The sequence below is a fragment of the Acomys minous genome, assembly GCF_964271855.1.
Source record: "Acomys minous genome assembly, chromosome: 7".
NCBI lineage: Eukaryota > Metazoa > Chordata > Mammalia > Rodentia > Muridae > Acomys > Acomys minous.
In genome coordinates this window covers 81969007-81991796 of record NC_140488.1, presented here as the reverse complement: position 1 = coordinate 81991796, position 22790 = coordinate 81969007, and the positions used below count along the sequence as shown (strand labels likewise).

At 40.7% G+C, this 22790-nt stretch overlaps 1 protein-coding gene across 1 annotated transcript; it reads left to right on the top strand.

Moving 5' to 3' along the window:
- The first annotated feature begins 7836 nt into the window (after positions 1–7836).
- LOC311601534 (uncharacterized protein) lies at positions 7837–8608 on the top strand. The gene is made up of 2 exons (XM_084789031.1): positions 7837–8076; positions 8248–8608. Exons 1-2 carry the CDS (start codon positions 7903–7905, stop codon positions 8476–8478), a joined length of 405 nt encoding a protein of 134 aa, XP_084645157.1. The 5' UTR covers positions 7837–7902; the 3' UTR covers positions 8479–8608.
- The last annotated feature ends 14182 nt before the right edge of the window (positions 8609–22790 follow it).

Below are 22790 nucleotides of genomic sequence, written 5' to 3'. Positions count from 1 at the left end.
CTTTTGGTCATAGTGCTTTATGACAGCAATAGAAACCTAACTAAGACAGAAATCGTTACCAGATCAATTGACAGGCCTGACAATGTTGGTTTGGGGAGAAGTGAAGAAGTGTTTGGACTGGAAAGGCCATTGAGTACTCAGAGCTTAATGAGCTGCTCTGTGGGAGCTTGGAAGATAAGAGTGGGAAAAATGAAGGTACTGGATTCACGGCTTGTGAAGTTTCAGAAAGAAGGTTGCAAGTTCCTCAAAGACTATGAGGGCTGCCTATGTAGTACATTTTAGGAATCTGTGGTTTGCTGGGCACAGTGGCTCACACTTTTAATCCCAGCATTTAAGAGACCAAGGCAGGCAGATCTACATGAATTCATGGCCAACCTGGTAATAGAGAGCTCTAAGCCAGCCAGGGCTACATAGCAAGACCCTGTCTCATTAAAAAAGAATGAATCTGTGGTTTCTGATCAGTTGGGGCTGAAGAATCATCTGTGGTTAACAAGAGAACAGCAGCACTGAAGTGAAGCATTTATTTTCCTGGGACAATTGACACTGGTTAGCTGGGACCAAAAAAACAACAGTTATGACTAACAAGAGACTAGCACCATTTAGGTGAAATCTTCTGAATGCATTTCCCAAAACTCAGAATCTGGGATCCAGAGGGCTCAAGGCTGCATCTCAAGCTGGTAGAAGAATTTGATAATGTGTAAGAGTCACTGATGTGTTACCGGTTTGGGTGGCCTGAAAGTTGCAGAATTTGAAGGAGTTATGGAGAGACTATGGGGGAAAAAACGGTAGTGTGAGAAACCAGGAGACAACACTGGTAAAGATGCGCTCTGAGTTGCAATAGAAACCTCGGGACTGAAGGGGTCATGGAGAGAGGCTAAGGGCTGATAGTATCTGTACTCATGGGAGCCAGAGACATTCACATTACAGTAACTTATTGTGTAACCCCAAGAAAAAATAGACATTCTAAACATTTGAAATATTGACTTGAAATATCTCATTTTAATGAGTTTTTAAAAATGTAGGCCAGACATGGTGGCATATGCCTTTAATTCCAGTGCTCAGAAGGCAGAGGCAAACAAACATCTGGAACATCAAGGTCATCCTGGTCTGCATAAAGGGTTCCAGACCCACCAGGGCTACATAGTGAAACCCTGTCTCCATAAAAATATAAATGGAAAGAGTCAAACATAAGGCCATACATACTTTTTCATAATCAGTTACTTTGCATTGTATGTCTCAAGGAATATAGTTTTCTTACTGTAATGCCCAGCAGAAACTTATAAATTGATTGTGAAAGAACTAACTCTCTCCTCCTCCCAAATAGCATTACCAAAGAAGGTGATAGAATGAAGATGAGAAAAGAAGTTATCCTGAGTTTGGGGGAGGTAGCTCTGTTGGACTACCACATTGTTGAACTCATTCCTGCCATGCAAGAAAGATAAGCACTTGGCAGAAGTGGACAAACTCAAAGTTAAAGCAGAAAAAACTCAAGACCCAGAGTCAACCCATAGCTCTTGGTAAATCCCTTGCTTCTCATTGCTAGGATTGCGGTCTCATAACATTAGCCACCCACATTGGCCTCTGCTTGTTGCCTGAACACAGCGGCTTCTGCCAGATACACATTTTTTAAAATGTGGCCCGAAGCACTAATCAGCTCATAAAAATGCTCCAGGTTAGAGAGCAAATTCCAGACAGCTGAGTCTGACTCTCAAGGTCTCCATTGAATAATTTCTACTAAATATAATTGAGAGAACTTCATATTTGCAGAGTTCTAAATGGGAGCATCAGGGCCACAGCTGAAAAACAAAATGCCAAAGCATTCCTCTGTTTCTTTTTTCTTTCCCTCTTTGAAAACAGATGTTTTAAAAATATTTGTCATCTTATCATACAAGAAAAAAAGTGTTTATGTTTAAGAAAAAAAACTCACAGGTATAAAAGGACCCAAATGAACAGCTCAATCTTTACTAACAGCATGCCTGGGATGTGGTCCACCTTGCAGATTGCTTTATATCTAGTTCTTGGTATGTCTTGATAATTAGAACCTTTTGGATGAGGTCCAAGGCAGAATTCCATATCCAACTGTATTTTAATATTCAGAATGTTAGAGAAGGGCCAATTTGTTTCCCAAAGCAAACATAAGAGCCACCCAGGGGATCTTCTTTCTAAATGAAAAATCATATTTAATAACCCCAACATCATTTGTATGGGCCAAAACATTGCTTGATAGCCCATTGAGATTTACACTAGGGATAGTAGGCAAATGGGAAATTGCAACATGGCTTTGCCAGCAACTAGGTTGATGTTCAAAATACAGGTATAGACCTCTCATCCATTTCCAGGATAGAAAGCATTGCTGGGGTTTAAAATCCAAAAAGCCCCAGGTACAAATGGAAAACTATAAACAAAGAGATGGCCTAGCTTCTGCTACTATCTGCCTAAAGGCCAGGTGTTGCTCCACAGAAGAAAGATGCAGAAGAGTGCAAATTTCCCGCCTAAGCTTATGCAGAAAGGCTAAGAAGACAGCACCATGCACCTGTCATATACCCAGCAACTGAGATACATGAAACCTCCTGATCAACCAACCTTGCCAGTTTTCATAAGTCAACCACTTACTTAAGAGTTTTATTGCACCCAATAATGGCATCAATAAAAGGAAAAGATGTGAATTGTGGCCGTAGGTAGTGATACAGGTCAGTTATCTCAGCAATTGAAAAGGCAAGGCAAGAGAATAGTAATTTTAAGGCCACCCCGAGCATCAAGGGCAATTTGGACTTCATGGCAAGATGTAATAACAATCTCACATTCACACATTCACACACACACACACACACACACACACACACACACACACACACACACGGGAGAGGGGGTCAATGAACGTTCTAGAAGTGGGAAGTCTGCTATGTCTACATGATAATGCCAGCTAAGGGTGGCAAGGGTGAGGCCTCAGGGCTCAAATTCTGTATCCCCACTTACCATCTTCATGACTTTAGCAAATTACTTCTACTGGGTTGTTCAGCTTCACCATCTATAAAACGAAGCTAATACAAACTAGTTAGACTCTAAAGCTAGAATCATGCCTAGTATTTGGCAATCCCTTGTTGAGCTATTACTGCTTACATTTTTTTTTCAGATTGTTTGAAAGTATCACCTGTAAAGCTAGAAATGGATTACAGATTAAAAACAGGATGTTATAAACAAAAACTCAGTGATGGGGGTAATGAGAATGATTGGGCTGAAGATGAAACAACAAAAATTGCATATTGGGATCAAATGAATCTTTCTCTAGCAATCTGCAGGGAAAAAAAATGAAAATGACATACCTAAAATGCTCAGACAATGTCTGCTAAAGCAGAATGAAATGGTGGCTGAACTTGTTCTAGCTGCTAAGCTTTATCATGTTAAAACAGTGCACAAGCCATCAGCACAATTGAAGTGGTGAAAATTTTCAAAATACTTGTTTTCCTTGCCAAGTTACCAACGTCATTTTGAAACCAACACACAGTGAGCATAAAATAAGGCTCTTGGCTCTTTCAGCATAAATTAAACACCCTAATGTTATTGGAAAAATTATGCAAACATAACTTAAATCAGATTATGTAAGTAACCTAGGATCTTTCAAAGCAAGATGCCATGATGTACATAAGAAAAAAGCTTATTCGAAAACAGACAGTTCAATAGAAAAATGGGTAAAAGACTTGATAAGTCATTACACAAAAGGGAAACTCCAAATGGGTACAAAAAAGGGAAGGGACCCATTTCTATAATAAAGAAATGCAAATTAAAATGACAATGCCTTGCCACTATGCAGCCACAGAATCAAAATGACAAACAGTACCAAGTGCTGACAAGAATATGGGGCAACTAAAACTACACCGCAGGGAGACGCATGAATCAGTTCAAAGAATTTGGAAAACTGTCAATATCTACTAAAGTTGAACAGAAGCGTTTTCTGAGGCCATGATTCCATGCGTCATTTGAAACATAATGGCAGTGCACATAACTATCCACAGATAGGGCCAGTTTCAGAATCCAGTCACAGGAGAAAGTGTACTTGCAATATGGCTCAGCTGATAGCATGCTTGCCTAGCATTCACCAAGCTTTGAGTTCCATCCCCAGTACTGCATAAACCCAGCATGGAAGCTTATGCATTCATGAGGGTCAGAAGTTCAAGGTCCACTACACAGCAAGTTTAAGACCAGCCTGGGATATAGAGATTCTGTCTCAAAAAAATAAATAAACAAATAAATAAATAAAACGAAACGAAAACAACCTAAATTAATTAAATAAAGGCCAGTAACAGGGCACAGCAAGTAACGGTGCCTGCTGCCAAGCATGAAGACCTGAGTTTGATTCCTGGGACCCTCACATTCTTCTTACATGATGTTAGGAGAGAACTGACTCTCGCAAGTTGATCTTCTAACATTTACACACATGCATGGCACTTGCACACCCATACACATAAGCAAATGCACCTATAAAACAAATACAATATTTTTAATTAAAAGGAAGAGCAGCTAGTGCATAATTCGGTATGCACATCCATGTGCACTCATAAGCATTGGAACGGCCAGGCATATGCTCACCACACACATACACCATAGAAAATGAAAATATACTAATCATTTAAGATGTACTTTCCAGGGCCGGAGAGGTGGCTGAGTACTTAGAAGCACTGGCTGTTCTTCCAGACAGCATGGGTCCAATTCCATCACCCACATGGTGACTCACAACCCATCTATCACTCCAGTTCCCTGGAATCCAACACTCTCTTCTGGCTTATTTGGGCACTACACATGGTGCACAGGCATGCATGCAGGCAAAACACTCAACATATAATTTTTAAGTTTAAATTTATTTTCCAATAACAATCAAAAGAAAAATATCACAATTGTAAATGCTTAGCAAATCCTGACCTGCTGATATTGCAGCAAAATTAAAGCTCTGTGAAGGGAAGGAAATGGTTTTTTTATTCCTTGATGTGTCTGCTCCAAGAACCTAGAACAATGCCCAATACATAGTAGGTGTTCACTGGTGTTACCTAAATGGATAAAAGCTAAATAAACGGTTCCAAACATATCCTTAGCACAACCATTTAAAACAGCTAGAATCAAATCCAAAAACAGGTATATTTGATTTATCTGTTCAAGGGTTTATGTGAGATCTGCAATTCACCAGCAAAGCAATGTGGTTCAGCCTATTTCTGCTGTCTGCCTGTTTTCATATATGTTCTTTCCAATGATCATGAGGATTTTTATTATGTAAGCTACTTAGCACTTTCACAACAGGAATACACCCTTTAATTGTTTTAACATTTTAATTTATTACCAACATGCTAGTAGTGCAGTAGTGAGCATTTCATGGAGTAAACAGGAGAGGTGTCAACTTGTATCAACACTGAACCCACAGTGCTTTCAACCATAGAGGCCCTTATTCTATTCAGCCGAGCTGTAAATATTAGTCATGTGTCAGCAACTTGCAAAATATGGTTGAATTATATAGCATGAAAACTGCCAGTTTTATTAAGAAGCATTCGTTAAGGACTGTGGAGATGGCTCAGCAGTTAAGAGTGATTACTGCTGTAAGTGTTAAAGCTCAGATGCAAAGGCATCCTAGCAGTAGAAGCCAAGGAACACCACACCCTGCACAACAAACCTCACACAAGACATTTATTGGGAGGGAAAAACCAAGGAGGGTGGCTGCCTCTCAAACATGAAGCAGCAGAGAACTGGGCAGAACACAGGCTTAAGAAAGCATTTCCTGGGAGGGGGAGCTTTCCATGGTGGCCTAATTTAGGGGCAAGCTCAGGGATTGGTAGAATTTTTTTCCTGTGGGGGCCTGGCCACTCTCCCACCTTGGGGCTTGGAATGGCACTTATGGCTGCAAGGAAAGTCTGGGGGAGGGTGAAGGCTTGCCATTGACACTACTCAAGGATGGGGCCTGGACACTCCTGTGCCTCAAAGGGGTCCCTGACACTACATGCCACTATGCCCAATACATAGCAGGTGTTCAAGGAGTAGGTCTAGTAGTAGGTCTAGGAGCCAGGCAGCTAAAGGTCTCCAGGGACAGGGCTGACAAGGAGTCTGTGAGTAGGACAGGAAAAGCCCTCCTGTGCCCAATAGGCATGAAAAGCCAACAACGGCTCTTGCACAGGACCCAGGATTTGGTTCCAAGCATCTACACAACTGACTCACAGTCTCCTAACTCCAGTTCCAGGATCTCCTTTAAGCACCTGCACACATGAACATTAGCTTACACAAGAATAAACAAATAAATAAATAAACCGTTTCAAATAAAAGCATCCCTTAAATTCAGAGCTATTTATAATGATATAGCCTGCAAGTATCACATACACACAGAAAATGACCAAGGGGTATCTCAAGAAAATATGATAGCATTAATTAGTTTTCTCTTCTTTCTAAGGTTATAATTCAAATATATGAGAAGATGTATTGGTTGGACTAAACTTGGTGCTAGAAGATTGACTACAAAACAGAATAAGAAGAGAAAGAGTAGTGTCAATTTCAATAACAGTGTGGCCAAAGTCTAAGAACAAATAAGGCAAGCATGCAGTCTTAAATAGTGGCCAGTTCATCCCGCTCCTTCATTAATGGAAACCATGTGTCTTATTCAGAGTTACTATTGCTGTGAAAAACACCATGATGAAAGCAACTGGGGAGTAAAGGGGTTATTTTGCCCACAGCTCCAAATAACAGTTCATCATCAAAAGTAGTGAGGGCAGGAACTCACCCAGAGCAGGAACCTGGAGGCAGAAGCTGATGCAGAAGCCATGGAAGGGTGCTGCTTACTGACTTGCTCCCAATGGCTGACTCAGTCTCCTTTCTTAAAGAATCCAGGACCAAGCCGGGCGTGGTGGCGCATGCCTTTAATCCCAGCACTCCGGAGGCAGAGGCGGGCGGATCGCTGTGAGTTCGAGGCCAGCCTGGTCTACAAAGTGAGTCCAGGACAGCCAAGGCTAACACAGAGAGACCCTGTCTCGAAAAAAACAAAAAAACAAACAAACAAACAAAAAAAAGAATCCAGGACCACCAGCCCAGGGACTGCAACACCCACAATTGGTTGGGCCTCCTCCCATCAATAGCTAATTAGGAAAATGCACTACAGGCTTGTGTACAACCGACTTTTATGGAAGTGTTCTCTTAATTGAGAATTGTTCCTCTCAGATGATTTGAGCTTATGTCAAGATAACATGAAATGAGCCACCACACCATTTTAACAAAACAGTTTTAAATGTCAAATTCACCAGGTAGGAAGATGCTCATTTATGAATAATATTCTTTGGTCTTTATTTACTGGGAGATTCACATATGCACTGATACTTCAATATCAAGTTTGGAAGGATTAGGAATTAAATTTGGAAGGTAAAATATGTCAACATGTAGCTGTTAATAACTAAGAAAGAGGCATGACAGAATGAACCAGTGACTTGGAATGATGTTTCAGGAAGAGTTCACTGGAGCAAACCCTCTGCCACATGTTCTATCACAACTGCAAATGGGAAAATAAAAAAGGGTGGCATGAGTCTCTTGGAGGTGGTCAAGAAAAGGCTCCTGTCTGGATCCAGACACTCCTGCCTGCATAGCTTCTCCCCTGGGCAGAGTTGCCAAGGATGATCCCTTCGGTTTCTGAGCCACACCATAATCTCTATCCCAGTGCCTGCTCCCATTAGGTCAGCAAGGTGCCCCCGCCCAAACCCCTGGACCCTCTCACCCCACCCCTTGCTGCTGTGCTTTGTGATGTCATTGCAGCTCTGCAGCCACTTGTAGCCGAGGAAGGTCTTGCTGACCAATCAGGACTCAGGGGTGTGGCCCTCCATTGTTCTGGGTGGGTTCATAAGCAGGTGCCTCTGAGGTCTAGGCCAGATCACCCTAGGCTTCAGTATGGGGAAGGTAACCAAGAACTCACAAGATCCTACCACAGATGCCGCCGAACCATCGACTTCAAGTGCCACGTCCCCAAAAGCCAATACTCGCCGCAGTCAGCCCAAAACAAAAACAGCTGGCAAGACAGGTGGTAAGACGCTTGGTCTGTCCAATTCCAAAGGCAGTGGGAAGGTAAGAAGGCCCAAGCTAAGGCTATGCCTTTCTCCAGTGATTTCCCTTCCCTAGAACTCCTAACCCTCTCTTGGCCTGGCATTAACCCCTTTCTCACCCCATAGCCCTCCATGTATTCCACCTTTCGAAGACTCGCATGCCATTGTCACTTTACTCTGTTGTCTTTTGCAGGTGCAAAAGGCTACCACGAAGGGCAAGAAAACCCCACCACGGTGCCCAAAAAGAAAGGCCGTTGAGAAAACTACAACTCCCACAAAAAAGGCTGAAACAGCCCAGGAAGAAGTACTATTCGGTCACTACCGCCGCATGATGGACAAAATGGCTACTGGTACTGAGACAGATGCAGACCACAGCAGCTTAGACCTTTCTAGTGCTCCAACAAGTGACCTGGAAGACCTGTAAAGCCAATAGGCTCAGAATGCCACCAGAGACCTAGAAATCTGCTCGAAGGTCTGGCAGCTGAGCAACATCAAACTGTGTAGGCTGACTATTTACTGCACTGTACTTTGATGTTGATGAAAATAAAAATCAATCTGATGTGAAAACGATGTTTCCCTGAGAATCTCTGATGGAGCAAGGAAGAAAGGAATGGGAAAAAGAAGGGGCTGGGAAGGAGGAGGGATAGGAGGGAAGAAGGAAGTAACACGGGCATACCGGAAACAGGGAATAGTGGGCCCTGCAGGAGTAAGAGCCAGCCAAGCAAATCCAATGTCCATCAGACACTAGATGATTAAGACTGAGCTAGAGCTAGCCTGGAGCACTGCAGACAGCCTTCCTCCTGATGCTTTATCTCACAGGCCAGGGATGAAAAGGGTTGGACATTTCTCGGGGGGGGGGGGGGCAGCTGGAGAAGGGGCTGCATATAAGTGAGTGTGCAGGTGTTTGTGTTCATATCCATGCATGGATAGGCCAGAACCAATTCAGCTAGGCTCACTGGCCAGCAACCTTTGGGATTCACCTGTTACCACACCACAATGCTAGGTTACAGGCATGCTGCTTCTGGGTGCTGGGGGTTTGAATTCAAGTCCTTGTGTATATAGAGCAAATGCTCTCACCTCCTGGGCCATTTTCCCAGCCCTTGGGCCTTCTAGGGGGTTGGACTGGTGGTACGTATTCTAATGCTAATGACTGGCCCCCAAGATCTGGTTGCTGCCCAGCACATTTTCACTACAACTCTCCTTGTTGGGTAAGCTTTGCTCTACCTAATTTAAAGTTGGATGGTTAATAAAAAACGCTGGTTTGGGATTAGGACATGGAATGGAATCCCTCAATGTACACTTTTCTAAAACTAACCTTCCCAAAGCACATCCATGATAGAGGAACAGGTTCTCACGTCTACCCGCCCTTTCACAAGTTGGCCTTTCTAAATTTACTAGAAGTTGCCCCAACGTAAAATGTACAGGATACCAAAAAGGGAAACTTTCAAATTCAATGAATGAGTGAATGAGGATTAGAAAAAAACAGGAGTTGATAATGCATGGGTGCAGAAAAATATATATTATGCTGATGCTTCTATTTTTAGACTTTTTTGAAACTTCACTGGAAAAGGAAGAGGAATGATGCTCAAGGCTGTAATCCCAACACTTGGAAGATGGAAGCAAGATGATAAGTTCAAGGCTCACAATAAATTTGAGGCCAGCCTCTTTCATAATAAATTTGAGGCCAACCTAGACTATATTAAAAGTTATCTTTCAAAAAAAAAAAAAGGAAAAGGCACGGTAGCTATAATTCTAGCACTAGGGAGGCATAGGCAGGTGGATCTCTGTGAATTCAAGGCCAGCCTGGTCTACCAAGTGAGTTTCAGGACAGCCATGGCTACATACACAGAGATTCCCTGTCTCAAAAAACAAACAAACCTAGGGAAGGAGTTTTTACATCTTACAACACTTAGATCACACTTCATTACTGAAGAAAGTCAAGATAGAAACCTGGAGGGCAAAGTTGATGCAGAGGCCATAGAGGAATGCTGCTTACTAGGCTTGCTCCCCATGGCTTGCTCATTCTGCTTTCTTATATTACCCAAGATCACCTGCCCACAGGTGGCACAATCAACATTGGTTCGGGCCCCTTCTCCATCAATCATTAACCAAGAAAATACCTAACAGACTTGCCTACAAGCCAATCTAATGGAGGCATTTTCTCAAGTAATGTTCCCTCTTCCCAGATGACCATAACCAGTACACCCACCAAGCTAAGTTGCTGCATAAGGTTCCTGAATGCTTTGTCCAAGGTCAATGGCCCTGGAGAATAAACCTGCTCTCTGGCTGCTTACAGAAATCTTGGCTTCCTAAGAAGGCCCTGTATCCATGCACTATCCTGTATCCCAGCCCCTGAGCACTGAGCAATAGGTCATGTGAACTGAGAAGGCAATTCACACATCACACCTACTAATACAGGAGGCATCTGACACACTAGCAGAGTGGACCATTGTGTTTGACCTGTGCAAAAAGTCTCCAATTTGAATTTCTAAAATGAGTATTTGTATGTTGAGGGCAAGGCAGAGAGGATACATTATAGTGTGACAGATGGAAGTAGATTTACTAAGACATTAATAGTATCTAGACAGGTTCTCAAGCACACCTGGGAATATATTACTGACATATTACAGGAACACACCAACACACGTTTATTCCCATAGCAAGCAGAAAAACACTTTACCTTTTACAACTCAAATGAAAACTGCATGGCAGTGACACCTAAATCTTCTAATTTTGTGTTCTGAGCTCAGACTTTAAATTCTTGTGAGTTTTGGACATCATCAGTGAGGGTAAAACATTTTGGGTGAGAAGTTCTCTCTTTTGATATATCATTATCACATGGCTAATCATTAACATTTCAGTCCTTTACAAAAATACAATACACATTTATGCAGTCATAACATGCATTCATCTTATTAAAAATGAATGTGTGTACATATATTATATTTATTATTTATAGATTTCATTATTATATATGCATGTATTCTATTTTCATTATTAGCTAGGTTTGCAAACACCTACTTATTATCCCATTGCTCAAAAGGCTGAGGCAGAAGGATTGAGTTCAAGGCCAGCCTGACAACATGGTGAGATCTTATATCAAAATAAAACAAAACAAAGACCCAAGAAAGAAGATTCAGTTAGCTCACAACTTTCGAGACTGAATGTCCAAGATTTGGTGGCCCTGTTGGTTTGGTCTTTGATAAAGAACCTGTTTGGGAGCAAGAGGTCACATTGCAACAAAGTGTTTTGCCTGCATTTATTGCAACAAGAAATGCATATGCAAGAATAAATGGCTACAAACTGATTACTTATATATGTTTAGGGGTAAATACAGTGAAGATTTATCTCCTGCTAAAATGACTTTAAAGGGAAAGGGTGATTGCTCAGTGGTTAAAAGGGTGTCCTATCCTTCTACAGAACCCAAATTCAGTTCCCAGCACCTATATTTAACAGCTCACTCAGCACCTCCAACTCCAGGAGATCTGACACTCTCTTTTGGCCTCTTGTACACACACACACACACACACACACACACACACACACACACACACACACACTTTAAAAATAATTTTAATTACTTTAAGAATACTCAACAAAGGTAAGCTGTTACCAATATGGAAATAAGTAATGGAAGAGAAAGAAGAGTTCAGAAACAGATCCAAACATACCTAGTAACTGACTACAAGAGCCAGAGGCATGACATGTATATATGTTCCAAGTGACTCAGAAGGCCAAGGCAGGTGATCACTTAAGTCCAGGAGTTTGAGACTGGCCTGAGCTACCCAATGAGAACCCTAAGTCAAGCAAATGAGAAGAGAGGTGGGGGAAACAGCATCACTAGATGAGTAGAAATTCCGCATTTGTGAAAGTGATATTATTAGTTATTGGAAAAGCAAAATTTGACCTATATCTTCTATCATATAAGAAGAAATATAGTAATAAAATATCAAGATAATTTCATATTATCTTAGCATAGGGAAATTTTGTGGAACAAGATAATTGAGGAACGGCCTAGGCTTGCCTCAAACTCACTATGTATCCCTGGCTGGCCTCAAACTTGTAGCTCTCCTCCTGCTTTAGGCTGATCAGGGATACAGTGTGAACCACGAAGCATACTTTGATGCTATCTTTTTAAATATTGATTTTGTATGGCAAAAATAAGTCACAAACAAGAAGATATGAAGGGAAATAAGTAAAGAGCAAGTAAGAATACAGTCAGAAATTGTATAATAGACTGCACACAGTCTCATTAGTAGCCACAGAAATTCAAAGTAAAATTAATGTTTTTATTCATCAGAGTTGGGGATTCGAATTTAAAGATAATTATTAAGGATATTGGCTGATAATTTGGAAAAACAAGTTGTCTCATATAATAATGATAGAAATAAGTTTTTGTATTTAATGCATATAGATATTTTGCCTGCATGTGTGTCTGGTTACCACGTGTATGCCTGGTTCTGTAGAGGCCAGAAGAGGGCATTGGAGCCCCCCATGTGGATGCTGAGAATTAAAAGCTTTTCATCACTGAGCCAATTCTCCAGATCTAGGTTATAAATTTGGTGGAAATTTTTATAATATCAAGTAAAAAGTTTAAATGTCATGCAAATAAAATGTCAAATTAAAAATATGCATGCTTCATGTTCCACAATGAGAAATCTATTCCACAGAAATAAAAGCATTAATATTTAAAATTTAAGCATAAAATTGCTCAGTAAGGTACTTCAATTCCAAAGGGAAATAGAAACAAATTGAATTTCTACCAATGAAAGAGTACATGAATAAGCTATAATTTGCTTATTCATATTTATTCATACAATATAACATTACAGTTATTTTTGAAGCCCATTCAGGAAAAGGCATTTCTTCACAATGGAAAATATGGTGGTCATGACTTTAGTTAACCACATTATCAAATTGCTTACAATGGAACACTTAGATGTTATATCCTTCTAACATGAAAAAATAGAAACAAACCGAATCATCTATGAACTGCCTTTGCCAAATATAATAAAACCTAAATCTAACCAAACCTCTAGGCTTAGCTTTTCATTTCCAAGAAATACAGGAAATGGAAGAACTAAAAATTAATCACTAAGGAAATAAGCAGACAAACAAGAAATGTGAGCTATTCTTCAAGATAGCTGCTTTCAGAAGGAGAGATCAAAAGAGCAAAGACATCATTGTTAATTTTCTATTGTTGTGATAAGACACCATGACCAAGGCAACTTATAGAAAAGAGATAGGGAGGGCTGGTTTGCAGATTCAGAGGGTCAGACTCCATGACCATCATGGTGGGAAAATGACAGCAGCAGGCAGGCAGGGTGCTGGAGCAGTAGCTGAGAGATTACATCTTGATATACAAGCAGGAAGCAGAAAGAGACAATGGGAATAGCACAGACTTTTGAAACCTCAAAGCCCACCCCCAGTGACACACCTCTTTCAACAAGGCTACATCTCTTAATCCTTTCCAAACAGTTCCACCAAATGGGGACAAAGCATTCAAATACATGAGCCTATAGGGGCTATTTTCATTCAAACCACTATAGGTGGGGAGCCAGAGTATTGTAGCCCATGCTTGTAACCTCAGTCTTCATGAGACAGAGACAGGTTTAAGTTCAATATCAGTTTCTTTATCCATTCTTCTACTGAGGGACACTTAGGCTGTTTCCATGTTCTGGCTATTATGAATAAGGCCGCTATGAAAATGGTAGAGCATATGTCCCTGTTGTGTGCTGGAGCTTCTTCTGGGTATATTCCAAGGAGTGGAATAGCTGGGTCTGGAGGAAGCCCTATTCCCAGTTTTCTGAGATAGCACCAGATAGATTTCCAAAGTGGTTGTACAAGTTTGCATTCCCACCAGCAATGAAGGAATGTTCCTCTTTCTTCATATCCTCGCTAGCATGTGGTGTCACTTGAGTTTTTGATCTTAGCCATTCTGATGGGTGTAAGATGGAATCTCAGAGTCATTTTGATTTGCATTTCTCTGATGACTAAAGACGTTGAGCATTTCTTTAAGTGTTTCTCAGCCATTTGATATTCCTCTGTTGAGAATTCTGTTTAGTTCTGAGCCCCATTTCTCAATTGGGTTATTTGGTTTGGTGGTGTTTAGTTTCTTGAGTTCTTTATATATTTTGCATATTAGATCTTTGTCAGATGTAGGATTGGTGAAGATCTTTTCCCAGTCTGTAAGCTGTCACTTTGTTCTGTTGACAGTGTCTCCTGCCTTACAGAAGCTTCTCAGCCTCATGAGGTCCCTTTTATTAATTATTGACATTAATGCCTGGGCTGTTGGTGTTCTGTTCAGGAAGTTGTCTCCTGTGCCAATGTGTTCCAGACTCTTCCCCACTTTTTCTTCTAACAGATTTAGTGTCTCTGGTTTTATGTTTAGGTCTTTAATCCACTTGGACTTGAGTTCTGTACATGGTGACAAATATGGGTCTACTTGCATTTTTCTACATGTAGATATCCAGTTGGACCAGCACCATTTGTTGAAGAGGCTATCCTTTTTCCATTGAATAGATTTGGCTTCTCAGCTATTAAAAAAAAGGAATTTCCAAAATTTGTGGACAAATGGATTGAACTAGAAATGATCATAATAAGTGAATTAATCCAGAAGCAGAAAGACTCAAATGGTATATACTCACTTATATCTGGACACTAGCCCAAGGGGCATGTCCCATGAAAGTCTTCACTTATCAGGAAAGTGGGACAGAGAGGAGGACATCCTATTGGAACTTTAGGTGAGAGAAGCATGGAAAAATGGGGAAATAGAAGGATCCAAGAGGGTCCTAGAGACCTACAAGAAGAACATTACGACAGGCAGATCTGGGCCCAGGGGTCCTGCTCAAACTATGGCACTAGCCAAGGACTATACATGCTGTAAACTTCAAACCCCAACCCAGATCTAGTCAATGGACAGGACATTCTCCACAGTTGAGTGGAGAGTGGGGTCTGACTTTCACATGAACTCTGGTGCCCTATATTTGACCACGTCCCCTGGATAGGGAGGAGGCCTGGTGGCACTCAGAGGAAGGATAGCAGGCTACCAAGAAGAGCCTTGATACCCTATGAGCATATACAGGGGGAGGAAATCCCCCTCAGTCACAGTCATAGGGGAGGGGAATAAGGGGGAAATGGGAGGGAGGGAGGAATGGGAGGATACAAGGGAGGGGATAACCATTGAGATGTAATATGGATAAATTAATAAAAAGGAAAAAAGTTCAATATCAGGATGGGCTAAAAGCAAGTCTGTCTTCAGAAAATGAAGCAAAACAGTGAGGAACTTAGAAAATTAAAAGACAGTTTGAATCAATGAGCTTGGAGAGGAGTTTGAGCCAGAAAGGGTAAGTTGAACCAATCAGCCAGACTTCAGAAGGAGCTAGAAAGGGTGAGTATATTCAGCTCTAAATCTCAGAGGCTGAAAACATTCTAGGCCTAGATTAGATTGTACAGAGGCTAGAAGCCTCCAGGACTAGGCCTACGTTAGCAAATGGAAGCAGTACGCCTCTGAGATGACAATTCCTTCAGGAGAATAAATGTTACATGTACACTCAACCATCATCTGTCACTCCAATCCCAGGGATCTGATATCCTCTTGTAGCCTCCAAAGACATTACACACACATGTACACAGATGCACATGCAGAGAAAACATCAATACATCAACACACGTTTTTTGAAAGTAGCCATAAAAAGGGATTTTTGTTAGATAAATTTGAATATAAATAAAATAGAGAATATAAATAAATTCTAGTGTGTTATTGCATGGCAGATAACAATAATATACTTTACATTTCAAAAAGCTACGAGAAAGGATTTTGAAAACTTTCACGAAGAAATGACAAATGTTTGAAGAGATAAATATATTTAAGCTGATTTAAGCATCACACAATGAAAACATGTATAGAAACACTGCATGGTCTCTATCACCAACTACAATTTTTTTATGTTTTCAGTTCAAAATAAATAAGCTTTAGTGGCTGGGAGTATAACTCAGTGGTAGAATATTTGCCTGACATGGGTGAGGCCTTGGGTTCAGACAATCCCCAGCATTATATGTTATCTTCTTTTTTTCTCTCTCTTCTTTCCCAGTACTACAATTATAATGACAGTAGTATAATTAATTTTTAAAAATATTTTGATTTTTGATTTTCTAAATTTTGGTGATGATGTTGTGGTTTTGAATGAAAACATCATTTTTTTAAATTTAATTTTATTAATTTATTCCGATTACAACTCAATTGTTATCCCATCACTTGTATCCTCCCATTCCTCCCTCCCTCCTGCTTTCATCCTATTCCCCTCTCCTAGGTCTAAGACCGAGGGGGCCCTCCTCCCCCACTATATGGTCATAGGCTATCAAGTCTCATCTTGGTAGCTTGATTATTCTTTCTCTGAGTGCCACCAGGCCTCCCCACCAAGGGGAGGTGGTCAAATATGGGGCACCAGAGTTCATGTCAGAGTCAGTCCCTGCTCTCCACATAACTGGAGAATGCCCTGTCCATTGGCTACATCAGAGTAGGGGTTCACTGTTTACTACTGTATTGTCCTTGGTTAGTGCAATAGTTTGAGCAGAACCCCCTGGGCCCCGATCCACCCATCACAATGTTCTTCTTGTAGGTTTCTAGGACCCTCTGGGTCCTTCTATTTCCCCATCTCCTATATTTTCTGCTAAATGGACATAGAATTAAACCTGCTCCTAACAACTTATCATTATGTCCATAGACTAGTGCATCTCTCAAGCTTCACCTGAGAAACTTTGAAGTAGATGATTATTAACACAAAGACCCACATCTGAGTATGGTACAGAGAGTAAGAGACTGCAGAATGCTCAGCCCTAAAATGAATATATAGACTCTTAACCCCCTCCTAAGACTTGGGGATCACTATGGAAAAGGGAGCATAAGTAATGTTAAGAACCAGAGGTGCTGGTTGACTACAAGGAAACAGTGTCTTCTAGACATAGCAGCACAGCTACACATATGAACGTACAGCAGTTGTGACAGCATGCATAAAGCCTGTACAAACCCAAGCTAGACCAAATACCAGCATGGAGAGAGGAGTTAGGCGTGAAGCCCCACCACAGAACTGTTAGTCATTTTTCTGTCCTAGGAGAGGGAGAGACAGATTTAAGGTTGTAGCCTCTGGTAAGTTAGACACACACATCCAAGAATATTTGAGCAATACAAATTGGTCTTGATAGGTTTAAAAACTGGACACAAACTTGGGTGGGTATGGAAAAGGTTATGGGTCTGAGATGACTGGAGGATGGGAGTGAATATTATCATCATCAATACACATCATACGAAATACTCAAAGGAATAATAATAATTTTAAATTAGGTAAATATTTCTAATATATTCAGCAGCCAGGTATTCTTAGCACTTAGACCAGTTATGAGTCTCTGCAGTAACTGTCATCCACTGTGAAAGGAAGCTGCTCTGACCAAAGCTGACAACAGAATTGGCCTATGGGCATAGATATGAATATTTAGAAGACAATGTGGCATCATAAGCCCATGTGTTTGAACACTTGGTCTCCAGTTGGTGCTGTTATTTCGGGAGGTTGTGGAACCTTTGGGAGGTGGGACCTAGCTGGAGAAAGTGGGTCAGTTGGTGTGCTGTGCCTTCCGCATGCTAGGCCAGCTCCACGTCCCAGGGCTATAAAACAGCAGCTGCCTCCAGGACTATATAACAAGCAGCTGCCTCAAGTAGCTAATACAGATATATGTTCATCTTAATGAATGTTCTGCCTTGATGGAAAGTATTATCCTGTTTCAGTGTTTAGGTCTTCAGATAGATTTATGATCATTTCAGCCAGAGTAGAATGGTTTGTAAGTAATTTAGTGGGCAAAAAAGATTGTAAGTAGATTTAAAGAGTACTTTCAGAAAGAAAAAAAAACATCATCCTGTGCCTTAAATGATTATTTGAATTTAAATGTTATACATTTCCCTATATTTCCTACGAATTATTTAATTTGGTCTTAAGTTTGATTAAGAGCTATAAGCAGGAGATTTAATTGATCTTTAATAACATATAATAAAAATAAAATAATATAAGATAATGCTCAAGTTCAAGAATCATTTTTAAAAGAGTTTGAATGTGTATTTTTAAAACCTTTATAATAAAAAGTACATATTAATTAAAAATATGTAATTTATTCAATTTTGAGGAATATTCCCGTTAATGTTACAATAGCATCCAAGCAAACTGAAGCTAAACACATTGTAGCCCAGCTGGGCATTGTAACACACACCTTTAATCCCAGAACTTGGAAAGGGAGAGGGAGAGGGATCTCTGTGTTAGAAGCCAGCCTGGTCTTCAGTTCCAAGACAGCCAGGACTACACAGAGAAAGCCTGTCTCAAAAAAACAAACAAAAGAGCACAATGTAAGCCTTTAATCCCAGCAGTTGGGAGGCAGTGGCAGCTGGATCTCTGGAAGTTCGATTTCCAGATCATCTAGAGCTACACATTGAGAGACTCTGTCTTGATGGATACATACATACATACATACATACATACATACATACATACATATATACATACATAGACAGACTGACTGGACAAGATCTGGGGCAAGATCTGGCCCTTCAACAGCTCATCATGATGAGGGAGGAACTCATGAAGCCCCACTCCTTCCTGGGGAGCTATTGACAGTTGACTGGGGGATGGTTTTTCACTGGTATAGCCAATGGTAAGTGGCTTGCGTTCAAGAAAATAACCCCTTATCATGCTCTTGTAAGCAAGCAAGCCTAATTCAAATCAGTCATAACTAGGAAGGGGACTAGTTGAGAAGGACAGGGTCTGGCAGGAGTGAAAAGAGAATGAGAAAGGAGGGTGAATATGATCACAACACGATATATATATATATATATATATATATATATATATATAATGAACTTGTCAAAAATATAATTTAAAAATGCTCTCTTAGGTCTAATACATAGAAAAGCTTAAATAGTGACACTATCATTATGTTTTAATATTTAAATAATAGACTAGGAGTTGGAGAGATGACTCAGCAGTGAAAGGCACTGGCTGCTCTCCAATAGGACCAAATTCAATTCCCAACACCCACAAGGCAGCTCATAACTGTCAATAACTTCAGCCCCAGGAGATGCAAAGCCCTCTTCTGGCCTCCTCTGCAGGTACCAGGCACACATGTGGTGCACAGACACACAGTCAGACAAAAAGTCATACACATACAAATAAATAAATTCTCAAAGAAATAATACAATCTGCAATATAATGCTCTTCTTTGGTTTTATTTTGCTCTGATAAGAGTCAAAATGATGAAGGCCTACCCTGTCTTCTCTGATCCAAAAGAGTACTCGAAACATCTCCAAGGCTCCAACTCCTATTTTGGCTTTATGATTGAAAAATTAATTCCCTTTACCATAACACACACTCTAGACAGTCATGTGATTCTCTAAACTTGTTAATACTACACATAAACGCTTTCATCTTCTGATGGAGATATTTTAAGGCTAACTTTTTCTCAAAGGAAATGAAATAAAGCCGGGGTATTCTAAACCACATCATACCTGGGTGGATTTCAACACCCCTGAGACAGCCACTGGCCAAAATTAACTTCTAGCACACCCTGGTGACAAAAGTCAGCTCAGCTCCATCACCTCTGCCGCCAGCATACTTCTTAATCTCAAAAACCAAATGATGTGAATGCAAGATGCAGGTCTGCAAGGAATGTGATGCAATAATCGCATGTCTACAATTCCATTATGCTATAATTAATCTTAATTACACATTCAATCCTGCCTGAATTAAACGACTCACATGGCTTGGCTCTTGTGTTGCCTATAATTCTACTGTGATATTTTGAGAGCTATAAAGTAATAAATCTTCTAAAGCAATAAAGTAATAAATCCTTTAAAGAGAACCCTATTCTTACTAGTTGGGTACGAGAGGTCAACTGTGGTCATCACAGAGTATTTGTCAGCATTTACTGAGGACCGGGAGGCAGTATTCCGTGTCCCTGTTTCCAAGTCCCAGCCTCAGAGGCAGTCAGCACATGGGAAAGGAAACCCTGATCACACATCCAGTCACCTGACAGAAGGGGTGGTACCCATGTGTTTATGTTTCTCTTTAGCGTTCTGAAGCTTGACTAAGGACTTGGCATTTGCCTCCTTTTCCGCGTATCATTGTGAGAATTTCCTGGGTTCTCTTTCAATCTTCCCCCTCTTGCTTTCACAGGCACTTATTAACCTTCTTGGAGCTTCTCCAGGCACACCCAGTAACTCCTACGGAGCAAAGGATCTTCTCAGAAGGCGGAAAGCTACACCCACGGCAGCCCCTTTATTGTGGTACAATATAGTTACAGCCGGCATTATCTGTGAGGCCAATATCATGAGATCCTTTTTCCACTTGCACCGACTGAGCTGTCATGCAAATGGGGATTAAGATCTTTGGAGTTGGGAATTCCAGTGTCTAATCTCATCTTGTTTAGGGCAAAGAAATGTCTGGAACTATTAGAATACCTTGTTCTTGCGAAAACATGAGAACTGCGTAAATGGTTTGTGGACTTTGGCTGAACACATTTTGGCCCTGAAAAGGACAAGTTTTGCTTATTTGGGGAAAGGAATAAAAAGGTTCGTTTAAAACGCTGTGCCTACAATGGAGTCTGGCAAAACTGCTATGGTATGTTATACTGAGAGTCTGGAAAAACTGCTATGTTATACTGAACAAAGGAACTGAAGCAAAGGCAGGAAGTGATGAAGGCTGTCCTGTGCTGGGAGGAAGCCACTGGCCATCGGAAGTGGGAAGGGCAATGAAATAATGAGATAACTAAACACTGGGAAGGTCCATATGAAAGCTTTAACCATCCTATGTAACCCGTGGGCATACCTGCAGCCTTTCTAGAGGTTACAGTGGCCTAGAACATCTCTTCCATGCAGGGATTCTAATGACCTCGGAGAACGGTATGAACTTAGCCTCTTCTTGATTTTCCTGCACTTTGCAGAGAGAAAAAAATTTGAAGCATAAAGCCTTCCTTTATAAGAGAGACACATGATGGGTGGTGGTGGCGCACACCTTTAATCCCAGGGAAGGCAGAGGCAGGTAGATCTGTGAGTTTGAGGCCATTCTGGTTTACAGAAGGAATTCCAGGACAGCCAGGGCTACACAGAGAAACTCTGTCTCAAAAACAACAAACAAACAAATGTGTGTGTGTGTGTGTGTGTGTGTGTGTGAGAGAGAGAGAGAGAGAGAGAGAGAGAGAGAGAGAGAGAGAGAGAGAGGTGTCATGTGGAGATTTTGGCTTTCTTAGCGTGGTGCAAATAACAGTTTTTTCCCTAACAGATACTAGAAAAGGACTTGTTATCCTATCATCTAACTTACAAAACAGATAGGGACTATTGTAGCGTTATTGATGTATCGTTTCTTCTCTCATTCTTTTTTCTTTTTCTTTGTCTTTTTTTTTCTTTTTTTTTTTCTTTTTTTTTTTTTTTTTTTTTTTTGAGACAGGGTCTGGCTGTCTTGGAACTCACTGTGTACATCAAGCTGGACTTGAATTCACAGAGATCTGCCTCTGCCTGCTTGTGCCTTGAGTGCTGACATAAGGACCTGTGCCTCCACACCAGACTTAATGTATCACCTCTTGATCTGAGTCCTAGTTACATCAGAGTGGTGGGCTTGAGAAAACTTAACAAGCTGTACATTAACATATGTATACTTTTCTGTCTTTATGTAACACTTTAAATTTTTTTAGATTTATTTATTTTATGTATATTAGTGTTTTGTCTACTTGTATGTGAGTGTACAGTGTGTGTGCCTGGTACCCTCAGAGGTCACATGAGATGTCATATTCCCTGGAACTGAGGCTACAGATAGCTATAAGCTGCCATATGGGTGCTTGGAATTGAACCCAGGCCCTGTCCAACACCATTAAGGATTCTTAATCGCTGAGCATCTTCTCTGACCCTGGGTACATTATACTTTGATTAAAAGGTTGCTTTTCTGGCTGCTGAGATGTCTAAGTGGATAAGAGCATTTGCCACCAAGTCTGGAGACATAACTTGTGGAAGAACAGAACTTATTCCTGAAAGTTGTCCTCTGAACTCCACACATGGTCCATGGCACATACCCGGGGGTAGGAGGTAAAGTTGTTTTTTTACATTTTGTTTTCAATTCCTTTAAAAGAATTTAAATGCCGGCCCTTATCAAAGCTGCAGCTGCTTCCACATACCTTGTGTGGTCAGAAATAAGCCGCAACCAACAGTTTTCCTTAACTGTCATGGTTCAGTTTGCCATAACACATCTGTAAGATTTTGGGAAAAGACCATTGTGTCTTGACATTTCTGAAACATAGCCAGAGATACTTGTTAACAGTGGATACTCTGCAAACACTGAGTCTCAAACATGGAGTTAGCAGAATAGGGCTTTGGGAAGCAGTTTGTGAGGCCAAGAACGAGCATAAAGTGGCAGTTGCAAGTATGTTCACCCTGGAAACATCTAGTGACACATAGCAATGCTTTGGGTCACTGCCCTGAAAGCTAAGGCCAATCAGACCATTATGTTTTTGAGGACCAGGTGCAGGGAACTGTAAGATCATTGTGGTTAATTGCGTTGGCATGGGAAATGAAATGAGAATTCAAATGGCATTTTTAAAGCTTAAATTATCATTTTTCAAAGTAAAAATAATAAATAAATGATCAAAATTTAGATAAAATGGGTGGTAGTACAATTCTTAGTTCTTCATTTGCCTTTTTTCCCCTTTTAA

Bases quoted from the DNA above. Each gene is read 5' to 3' on its own strand.
- LOC311601534 (XM_084789031.1), top strand. From the start codon at position 7,903: ATGGGGAAGGTAACCAAGAACTCACAAGATCCTACCACAGATGCCGCC. The intron at 8,077-8,247 runs GTAAGAAGGCCC...TGTCTTTTGCAG, and splicing joins ATTCCAAAGGCAGTGGGAAG to GTGCAAAAGGCTACCACGAA.